Raw genomic sequence first — 11,311 nt, 5'->3', positions numbered from 1 at the left:
GAATCTCTGGAACTCTCTGCCACAGAGGGTAGTTGAGGCCAGTTCATTGGCTATATTTAAGAGGGAGTTAGATGTGGCTAAGGGGATCAGGGGGTATGGAGAGAAGGCAGGTACGGGATACGGAGTTGGATGATCAGCCATGATCATATTGAATGGCGGTGCAGGCTCGAAGGGCCGAATGGCCTCTACTCCTGCACCTAATTTCTATGTTTCTATGTTTCTATGGAGTCAAGGGATATGGGGAGAAGGCAGGCACGGGTTATTGATAGGGGACATAGAAACATAGAAATTAGGTGCAGGAGTAGAGGCCATTCGGACCTTCGAGCCTGCACCATTCGCCATTCAATATGATCATGGCTGATCATCCAACTCAGTATCCCGTACCTGCCTTCTCTCCATACCCCCTGATCCCTTTAGCCACAAGGGCCACATCTAACTCCCTCTTAAATATAGCCAATGAACTGTGTGTGGCCTCAACTACCCTCTGTGGCAGAGATGGTGGTGTGGTTGGTGGGGGAAGGGGGTTGAGGGTGAGGGGGGGGCTGATGTCTCGGGGATTGGGGGAGGGGTGGGGGTTGAGGATGAGGGGGGCTGATGATGGGGGGGGGGGGTGATGGGTTGGGGGGGGGTGGGGTGGGGGAGGGTGAAGTGGAGGTTGAGGATGAGGGGGCTGATGATGGAGGGGGAGGGCGGTGATGTCGGGGGGTGGGGGTCTCCTCCTCTCACCGGGCCGGTGCAGCTGCTCTCTCTGTGTCGTTGCCGTTCCTGCTCCAGTTGCCTCCGCACCAGCGCTAGGCCTCGCCGCGCCTCCCGCTCCAGCTCGCCGCGGCACCCGGTCAACGCCGACCCCTGCCGCAGAGAACGCAACGTCCATCAGCGCCGACCCAACCGCACCCTCTCCCTCCCCTCCCCCTCCCCCACACCGGGGGGTCAAAGGTCCTGCTACCTGGGGCGCGGGGTCGGCTGGTGACCTTTGCCCCTCATCCTCGGGGTCACTCTCGCTGCTGCTGTCGTTGATGAAGCAGAGTTGAAGGTTCATACGGTTGTGGAATCTAAACCCAGGCACAGAGACACACAGAGTCACAGAGAGTCACAGAGTCACAGAGACACACAGAGTCACACAGAGTCACAGAGACACAGAGACACACGCACAGACAGAGACACACAGAGTCACACAGAGACACACAGAGACACACAGAGACACACAGAGACACACAGAGACACACAGAGACACACAGACACAGACACACAGAGACACACAGAGACACACAGAGACACACAGAGACACACAGAGACACACAGAGACACACAGAGACACACAGAGACACACAGAGACACACACAGAGACACACAGAGACACACAGAGACACACAGAGACACACAGAGTCACACAGAGACACACAGAGACACACAGAGTCACACAGAGACACACAGAGACACACAGAGACACACAGAGTCACACAGAGACACACAGAGACACACAGAGTCACAGAGACACACAGAGACACACAGAGTCACAGAGACACACAGAGACACACAGAGTCACACAGAGACACAGAGACACACAGAGACACACAGAGTCACACAGAGTCACACAGAGACACACAGAGTCACACAGAGTCACACAGAGTCACAGAGAGTCACACAGAGAGTCACACACAGAGTCACACAGAGTCACACAGAGTCACACAGAGTCACACAGAGACACACAGAGTCACAGAGACACACAGAGACACACAGAGTCACACAGAGACACAGACAGAGACACACAGAGTCACACAGAGACACACAGAGTCACAGAGACAGAGTGATACAGCATGGAAACAGGCCCTTGGGCCCATCTTGCCCACACCGGCCAACATGCCCCATCTACACTAGTCCCACCTGCCCACGTTTGGCCCACATCCCTCCAAACCCGTCCTATCCATGTACCTATCTTTTCTTTTTTTTAATTTTTAATTTTTTATTTTTTAATTTTTTTTTTATTAGAAGTACGGTAAATTACAATACTACACAACACATATATCTTAATACATTTTTTGTACCGCTTCAATAGCAATTTAAATGAATAAATAAATGGTATCAGGACCTGGTAACGGGAGGTAAAACAACAAAAACAGACTTGGTTGGTAGTCCCCTTTCTGCGGAGTTTAATGTTATAATAGAGCGATTGTTCCCACTTTCTTTTTCTTTCTTTTCTAGGGTCGACTTTCTCACTTTACTCTAACTTCTTTTCTAAGGGGCTTTCTTTTCCCAACACTCTTGCACTTCACGACACTTTCTTTACTTTCTTTACTACTATCTTTTTCTTAAAGCCCATGTACCTGTCTAACTGTTTCTTAAACGTTGGGATAGTCCCAGCCTCGACTACCTCCTCCGGCAGCTCGTTCCGTACACCCACCGCCCTCTGTGTGGAAAAGGTACTGCCCCTCATAGAGTGATGTGCCCCCTCACCACTACCCCTACCCCCCCTCACCCTCCCTTCACCCCCACCCCCCCTCTCACCGGGAGGCACAGCCCATGGTCTCTCCCATGGCTCTCCAGGCCGTGCTGTCCGCTCGAGGCCACGACACCAAACGCTGCATCCCCTCCGCCCGTCTCCGGCCCACCGGCTGTGAGTGTGTGTGTTGGGGGGGATGGGGGTGAGAGAGAGAGAAAGGAACCGTCAGCTGTGGACTCTGTACCCCTCCCCTCCCCCCTGCCTCACCCCAACCCTCACTCCGTACCCCTCTCTGTCCTGGGCCTCCTCCACTGTCAGAGTTACGCCCGGCGCACAAATTGGAGGAACAGCACCTCATATCCCGCTTGAGCAGCTTACAACCCAGCGGTGTGACTCTTGATTTCTCTACTTCCAAGTAACTCAAACGAAACTCCCAATAGGTTCAGGAATAGCTGCTTCCCCACAGCCATCAGGCTATTAAACTCGGCTCGGATAAAACTCTGAACATTAATAGCCCATTATCTGTTTATTTGCACTTTATCAGTGTTATTTATTCATGTGTGTATCTATCTATCTATCTATCTATATATATATATAAAACTCAAATCCGTCCGCCTGCAGTACGGATCCCTTCCTGCCTTTTGATTCGTTGACGGCTGCTCCTTCCTATCAGCTTCCAACACACTTCGAAACAAAGTTGCAAGACAGGAACACTTAACTTTTCACTGCTGCAGCAGGCAGGGGAGGTGCAATTGAGGGAGGCAGGGGAGTGCTGGAAACTTACATTTGGCAACGGCTTCAGTTCCATTGGAGGAGACGGGTGCATGGTGGAATATTGGGTTGGGGGAATCACACCATTGGGGGAGCAGACCCAACGGGTCTGCACTTGGTCTAGTATAATATTAAAACTGTGTGTGTGTGTGTGTGTGTTTCTGCCTGACTTGTGGGTGCCAGCCTTTGATTCGTTGCTACGCCAACACCAGAAGCAGAAACGCCCAGATTTTTTCCATTTCGGTAGAGATTTCACTTTTCATTCCAAGTATCCACTCCTGATTAAATTTTGTCGTGTTTATGTACACATTTTTAATAAAATCCTTCTTCCCCCCCCCCCCCCACTCACTCATTTTGTCGCCAACTATAACGGCTGCTGGCGCCCGCCTCTTGGAGTTGGAGGACCACGTCTCCCATGGAGGCAACGGGTCTGCACTTAACATAGAAACATAGAAATTAGGTGCAGGAGTAGAGGCCATTCGGCCCTTCGAGCCTGCACCGCCATTCAATATGATCATGGCTGATCATCCAACTCAGTATCCCGTACCTGCCTTCTCTCCATACCCTCTGATCCCCTTGGCCACAAGGGCCACATCTAACTCCCTCTTAAATATAGCCAATGAACTGTGTGGCCTCAACTACCCTCTGTGGCAGAGAGTTCCACAGATTCACCACTCTCTGTGTGAAAAAAGTTCTCCTCATCTCGGTTTTAAAGGATTTCCCCCTTATCCTTAAGCTGTGACCCCTTGTCCTGGACTTCCCCAACATCGGGAACAATCTTCCTGCATCTAGCCTGTCCAACCCCTTAAGAATTTTGTAAGTTTCTATAAGATCCCCCCTCAATCTCCTAAATTCTAGAGAGTATAAACCACTTGGTCTAGTATATATATATAATGGTATATGGACACACTGATCTGTTCTGTATTCATGCCTACTGTGTTCTGTTGTGCTGAAGCAAAGCAGGAATTTCGTTGCCCTAGGGTTCTCACCGAGGCTGGGGGGTGGGGGGGCTGTGGCCGGGGCCCCTCCCTGGCCTGTCTCTCCGTCTCCATCTGCTGGAGCCCCGCGATGTGCTGCTCCAGGGCCTGCCAGTCCATGATGGGCAGCTGGATGTCCGGGCTGTGGGGCGCTGGCTGGCTGATGGAGGACCCGGCTACGCAGTGACCCAGCGCCCCGCCGTTCTGCCCCCTCCGTCCGTCCCAGTCCCCGTCCCCACCGACGCTCAGCTCGGCCCCAGGAACTCCGCACTCCCGCCCCGGGGACAGGGAACGTTCTGGGTCCAAGCGGGAACAGCCGGAGTGGGATGTTCCCACATCCATAACATGCTTCTACAGCGGGGGGGGAGAGAAGGATGAGAGGGAGAGAATGAGAGCAATTCGTTCTTCCCCCGCACAATTAAAGCACAGAATAATCTCCACCCAACTATAGTTACCCAACCAGATGCAACTACATTTAAAGTAGCTCTTTCTTCCCAATAACCCTCTCTGGCTTAAGCCCTCACTCCACCACCTCCAGTTTACATTCCAGTTGGAATACCAAGGAGATGAGGGGGTGAGAGGAGGAGGGGAGGGGAGGAGGAGAAGGGAGGAGAGAGGGGGAGGAGGGAGGGAGGAGGAGGAGGAGGGGAGGAAAAGAGAGGGAGGAGGAGGAAGGAGAGGGGAGGAGAGGAGGAGGGAGGAGAGAGGGGGGAGGAGGGAGGAGAGAGGGGAGAGAGAGAGGGGAGGAGAGAGGGGAGGAGAGAGGGGAGGGAGAGGGGAGGAGAGAGGGGAGGAGAGGAGTGGAGAGGAGAGGAGAGGGGAGGAGAGGGAGTGGGGAGGAGGAGAGAGGGGGGGGAGGAGAGGGGGTGGGGAGGAAAAGAAGGGGGAGGAGGGGGGAAGAGTGGGGAGAGGGGAAGGGGAAGGGAGAGGAGAGGGGGGGGGAGAGAGGGGAGGACACGGGGAGGAGAGGGGAGGAGAGAGGAGGAGAGAGTGGAGGATGTGGGGAAGGGAGGGAGAAGGGGAGTGGATGTGGAGGGGGGAGAGGAGGGGGTGGGGTGTAGATGAGGGGGGAGGAGGTTAGGATAGACTGGACTATGTCTAACCACAGCTGGGCCATCCCCCCCCTCCCCCCCTTTCTACACCCTTCCCACGGCGTCTCACCTCCGTATCCCCTGGCTCAGTGCTCCCTTCCCTCCCTTCAAGGAGAGGGTGGGGAGGAGGAGGGGGGGGGGGGGGAGAGGGGGGGAGAGGAGAGAGGGAGGGGAGGGGAGGAGAGGGGAGGAGAGGGGGAGGGGAGGGGAAGGGAGGGGGAAGGAAAGAGGAGGAGGGGGTGAGTAGGGGAAGGGAGGGAAAGGGAGGGGAGGGGAGGAGGAAGGGGAGGGGAGGGAGAGTAGGGGAAGGGAGGAGAGGGGAGGAGGAGAGGGGAGGAGAGGGGAGGAAAGGGGAGGAGAGAGGAGGAGGGAGAGGAGAGGAGAGCAGAGAGGAAAGGAGAGGGGAGAGGAGGAGAGGGAGAAGGGAGCAGAGGGAAGGCGAGGAGAGGAAGAGGGGAGAGGAGGGGAGGAGAGGGGAGGAGAGGGGAGGGGGGGGGAGGGAGGGAGAGGGGAGGGGAAGGGAGGGGAGGAGAGGAGAGGAGAGGAGAGGGGAAGGGAGAGAGGGAGAAGGGAGAGTAGGGGAGGAGAGGGGAGAGAGGGGAGAGTAGGGGAAGAAGGGAGGGGAGGGGGGGGAGGAGAGGGGAGGGGGAATAGAGGGGAGTGGAGAGGGGAAGTGAGGGGAGAGTAGGGGAGGTGAGGGGGGGAAGAGAAGACTTAAGTCCAGGTGAGGGGAAAGGAGGGGCAGAGAGGGGGAGAGGAGTGGAGGGGAGGGGAGGGGAGGAGGGTAGGGTAGGGGGGAGGAGAGTAGGGAGAAGAGGTGAGGAGAGGAGGATAGAGTGTAGGAAAGGGGACAAGAGGAAAGGCGAGGAGAGGAGAGGAAAGAAAAGTGGATGAGCGGAGAGGGGAAGAGAGGAGAGGAGAGGAGAGGGGAGGAGAGGGGAGGAGAGAGGAGAGGAGGGGAGAGGAGGGGAGTGGAGAGTAGAGGAGAGGAGAGGGGAAGAGAGGGGAGGAGAAGGGAGGAAAGGGGAGGAGAGAGGAGGAGAGAGGAGAGGAGGGGAAGAGGAGAGCAGGGGAGAGAGGAGGAGAGGGGAGAGGAGGAGAGGAGAGGAGAGGGGAGGAGCGGAGGGGGGAGGGGAGGAGATGAGAGGGGAGAGTAGGGGAGGAGAGGGGAGTGAGGTGGTTAAGGACCCCTTCTCTCTACACCTGGCCCCGCCACCGGGCAGCGACATTCTCCGCCCAAATCCCTTTAAAACATTTACTTAAGTCCAGGCGTCTCCGGGAAAGTTTCCTTGGCAGTTAGTTGCCCGACTTCCGGGTGTGGAGTTTCACGGCGAGAAAGTTGGTTGAGAATGTTTCTCAACATAAAGTTACTTTAGAAAGTTTCTGAAGTTTCTGAAAGTTAGTTTAGGAAGTTTCAGAAAATTGGGAGAGAAAAGTTGGAACTTTTTGGGAGTTCCTGCATATATAAAAGTTGGTGGAGTAACTTTCCTGAAGTTAGAATTAGTTTAGAAAGTTTCTCAAAAGTTACGTTTTTTTTTTCGCAGGAGGTCTCTGCAAAGTTTTAAAGAGTTTTAAATTAAAGCCGGCTGTGACTTTTCGACCCGGGGTGGGGTCCAGGCCAGTTCTAGACCCGTCCTCGCCTCCCTGCCCCAACCCCCTGATTCACTCACCCCCTTATTCCAAGTTTGGACACCCTTTCCTCTCATACAACCGCGGGGAATGGGAATGGTCCCAGTTCCTCTCCAACTATCCACGTCGGGAGCTCCTCCCAGCTCCGGGAATTGCCAAATTCTCCCCTACTTAAGAAAAAAACCGCTGGAACACATCTGGGCGTTGGTGGCTCAAGGGAGAGGGAGGGAGCGAGAGAAGGGAGGGGAGGTCATTTAAGACTGAGGTGAGAAAAAACTTTTTCACCCAGAGAGTTGTGTAAATCTGTGGCCATTTGGGACTGAGACGAAGAGAAACTTTTCCACCCAGAGAGTTGTGAATCTGTGGCCATTTGGGACTGAGATGAGGAGAAACCTTTCCACCCAGAGAGTTGTGAATCTGTGGCCATTTGGGACTGAGATGAGGAGAAACCTTTCCACCCAGAGAGTTGTGAATCTGTGGAATTCCCTGCCACAGAGGGCAGTGGAGGCCAGCTCACTGGATGGATTTAAGAGTTAGATAGAGCTCTAGGGGCTAGTGGAGTCAAGGGATATGGGGAGAAGGCAGGCACGGGTTATTGATTGAGGACCAGAGGGCACAGCCTCAGAATTAAAGGACATTCTTTTAGGAAGGAGATGAGGAGGAATTTCTGCAGTCAGAGAGTGGTGAATCTGTGGAATTCTCTACCACAGAGGGTAGTTGAGGCCAGTTCATTGTCTATATATAAGAGGGAGTTAGATGTGGCCCTTGTGGCTAAGGGGATCAGAGGGTATGGAGAGAAGGCAGGTACGGGATACTGAGTTGGATGATCAGCCAGGATCATATTGAATGGCGGTGCAGACTCGAAGGGCCGAATGGCCTCTACTCCTGCACCTAATTTCTATATTTCTATGTTTCTATCTGTGGGATTGTTTGCCACAGGCGGCTGTGGAGCCCGCAAGTTAGTGGATGTTTTTAAAAGCAGAGATAGATAGATTCTTGATTAGTGCGGGTGTCAGGGGTTATGGGGAGAAGGCAGGAGAATCGGGTTAGGAGGGAGAGATATGATTGAATGGCGGAGTAGACTTGATGGGCGGAATGGCCTAATTCTACTCCCATTACTTATCAATTTTGTCTCCCAGTAAGATCTCCTCTCGTTGTTTTAATCACCAGAAACGACTGCCCCAGTTCATAAATTAGGTGCAGGAGTAGAGGCCATTCGGCCCTTCGAGCCTGCACCATTCGCCATTCAATATGAGCATGGCTGATCATCCAACTCAGTATCCCGTACCTGCCTTCTCTCCATACCCCCCGATCCCTTTAGCCACATCTAACTCCCTCTTAAATATAGCCGATGAACTGTGTGGCCTCAACTACCTTCTGTGGCAGAGAATTCCACAGATTCACCACTCTCTGTGTGTGAAAAAAAATGTTTTTCTCATCTTGGTTCTAAAGGATTTCCCCCTTATCCTTAAACTGTGGCCCCTTGTCCTGGACTTCCCCAACATCGGGAACAATCTTCCCGCATCTAGCCTGTCCAACCCCTTAAGAATTTTGTAAGTTTCTATAAGATCCCCCCCCTCAATCTTCTAAATTCTAGCGAGTACAAGCCGAGTCTATCCAGTCTTTCTTCATATGAAAGTCTTGACATCCCAGGAATCAGTCTGGTGAACCTTCTCTGTACTCCCTCTAAGCATAATCGAGACTCTGTCAATCTCCATCTTAGAAACATTGGTTGATTGTATTGTGGGCGGCGCAATGGTGCAGCGGGTGGAGCTGCTGCCTCGCCCACTGTTGCTTGTCTGTACAGAGTCTGTACCTTCTCCCCATGACCTGCGTGGGTTTTCTCCGGGTGCTCTGGTTTCCTCCCACACGAGCAGCTTTGTAGGTTAATTGGCTTGGTGGAATTGTATATTGTCCCCAGTGTGTGTGTGTGGGGGGGATAGCATTAGTGTACACGCTCAGTGGGCAGAAGGGCCTGTTTCTCTCCGAAAAACACACTAAGTTAGACTTGGCCTCCACAGCCGTCTGTGGCAATGAATTCCACGGATTCACCACCCACCCTCTGACTAAAGAAATTCCTCCTCATCTCCATCCTTAAAGAACGTCCTGTGTCCTTTAATTCTGAAGCTGTGCCCTCTGGTCCTAGACTTAAACTCTCCCACTAGTGGAAACATCCTCCATCCAAGCCTTTCACTATCTGTATCTTTCATTAGACAATTGGTGCTGGAGTAGAGGCCATTTGGCCCTTCGAGCCAGCACCACCATTCACTGTGATCACGGCTGATCATCCACAATCAGTACCCCGTTCCTGCCTTCTCCCCATATCCCTTGACTCCGCTATCTTTAAGAGCCCTATCTAGCTCTCTGTTGAAAGCATCCAGAGAACCTGCCTCCACCTCCCTCCGAGGCAGGGAATTCCACAGACTCACAACTCTCAGTGTGGAAAAGTGTTTCCTCATCTCCGTTCTAAATGGCCTACCCCTTAATCTTAAACTGTGTGTGTGTGTGTGTGTGTGTGTGGCCCCTGGTTCTGGACTCCCCCAACATCGGGAACATGTTTCCTGCCTCTAGCGTATGTGTCCAAACCCTTAGCAATCTCACGTTTCAATAAGATGCCCTCTCATCCTTCTAAACTCCAGAGTGTACCAGCCCAGCTGCTCCATTCTCTCAGCATATGACAGTCCCGCCAAATATGGTCTCTCGATCCTGCAATTAAAAGCTTTACCTCATTTCTCTTGACATCCTGGCTCAAAGTCGGATTCCATTGCATACTTGTCCCAGTCCGTCTATCGAGGCTACATAAATGCAGGATTTTGTTGACACCAGGAACTTGCACTGGCATAATTGGCCACCAGATGGCAGTTGGTGTTCATGTTTGCGGGGGACACAATGTCTGGGATTTTTCACACACAGAGAGTGGTGAATCTATGGAACTCTCTGCCACAGAAGGTAGTTGAGGCCACACAGTTCATTGGCTATATTTAAGAGGGAGTTAGATGTGGCCCTTGTGGCTAAAGGGATCAGGGGGTATGGAGAGAAGGCAGGGATGGGATACTGAGTTGGATGATAGAAACATAGACAATAGGTGCAGGAGTAGGCCATTCGGCCCTTCGAGCCTGCACCATTCGCCATTCAATATGATCATGGCTGATCATCCAACTCAGTATCCCGTACCTGCCTTCTCTCCATACCCTCTGAACCCCTTAGCCACATCTAACTCCCTCTTAAATATAGCCAATGAACTGTGTGGCCTCAACTACCCTCTGTGGCAGAGAGTTCCAGAGATTCACCACTCTCTGTGTGAAAAAAGTTCTTCCCATCTCGGTTTTAAAGGATTTCCCCCTTATCCTTAAGCTGTGATCCCTTGTCCTGGACTTCCCTAACATCGGGAACAATCTTCCTGCATCTAGCCTGTCCAACCCCTTAGGAATTTTGTAAGTTTCTATAAGATCGTGGCTGATCATCCCCAATCAGTACCCCGTTCCTGCCTTCTCCCCTGACTCCGCTATCTCTAAGAGCCCTATCTAGCTCTCTCTTGAAAGCATCCAGAGAACCGGCCTCCACCGCCCTCTGAGGCAGAGAATTCCACAGACTCACATCTATGTGAGAAAAAGTTTTCCGTGATCAGCCATGATCATATTGAATGGCGAATGGTGCAGGCTCGAAGGGCCGAATGGCCTCTACTCCTGCACCTATTGTCTATGTTTTTACATTGCGTCTATCTTCGGCTCAGTTCGTTCCCCCGACATTTGGTCACCTCCGTGGAGGCTGCCTGACCCGCCAAGTTCTTCCGACACTTTTGTGTCTCTCGCTCGTAATGAACCGGGCGGATCGCCCACAGACGTCGCGATCGATCACAATTTTATTGACAACTTACAAAACTGTACAAAGGAAGAAAAACGTTTGAAACTCTTATGAACATTGGCTGGCAGTAAAGGCCTGCTGCGAAGGTGTCTCGGGGGGTGGGGAGGGGCTGCGGTTCCCAGAGTTGGAGATGGTGGGGGGGGGGGGGGGGGGGAGGGATGTGGCCTGTCCCAGCCTCCGCACGCTGCAATGGGGCCTCTGTGACAACAAGGACCTCATCTGCACTCAATTAACGGGCTGGCCTGGTCTCACGACTAGAGTCTGCTATTCCACGGGAGGTGGAAGGGGAGGGGGGGTGGGGGGAGATTCAACGGCCGACTGACTCGATGCTCTTCTCCCTCCCCACCCAGAGTGAGGAGGGGGAGAGAGATGGGGGGGGGAGAGAGGGGGGGGAGAAGGGAGAGAGGGGGAGAGGGAAGGAGAAAGAAAAGAGAGAGAAAAAATAGAGGGTGGGGGAGAGAGAGGGGGGAGAGAGAGAGGGGAGAGGGAGAGAGAGGGAGAGAGGGAGGGAGAGGGAGAGAGAGAGAGAGAGGAGAGGG

The 11,311-nt window shown here is 53.1% G+C and overlaps 1 protein-coding gene across 2 annotated transcripts in view; it reads right to left on the bottom strand.

Annotated features, from left to right (window-relative positions):
• LOC129694246 (schwannomin-interacting protein 1-like) overlaps nucleotides 1–7,110 on the bottom strand; it is an 11,989-nt gene extending 4,879 nt beyond the window's left edge. The window contains exons 1-5 of one of the 2 annotated variants that reach the window (XM_055630960.1): nucleotides 6,950–7,110; nucleotides 4,201–4,539; nucleotides 2,506–2,612; nucleotides 947–1,052; nucleotides 727–849 (exon numbers count right to left, since the gene is read on the bottom strand). In XM_055630960.1, the coding sequence (XP_055486935.1) occupies nucleotides 727–849; nucleotides 947–1,052; nucleotides 2,506–2,612; nucleotides 4,201–4,539; nucleotides 6,950–6,985 (711 nt within the window). In that variant the 5' untranslated portion in view covers nucleotides 6,986–7,110. Of the gene's footprint in view, nucleotides 1–726; nucleotides 850–946; nucleotides 1,053–2,505; nucleotides 2,613–4,200; nucleotides 4,540–6,538; nucleotides 6,668–6,949 lie in introns of those variants that run through there. The other variant, XM_055630961.1, reaches the window with a different exon arrangement.
• Nucleotides 7,111–11,311: the final 4,201 nt, after the last annotated feature.

The sequence above is a fragment of the Leucoraja erinacea genome, unplaced genomic scaffold (assembly GCF_028641065.1).
Source record: "Leucoraja erinacea ecotype New England unplaced genomic scaffold, Leri_hhj_1 Leri_58S, whole genome shotgun sequence".
Taxonomy (NCBI): Eukaryota; Metazoa; Chordata; class Chondrichthyes; order Rajiformes; family Rajidae; genus Leucoraja; species Leucoraja erinaceus.
The sequence above is the reverse complement of the archived record's forward strand: the minus strand, read 5'-3'. Positions and strand labels throughout refer to the sequence as shown.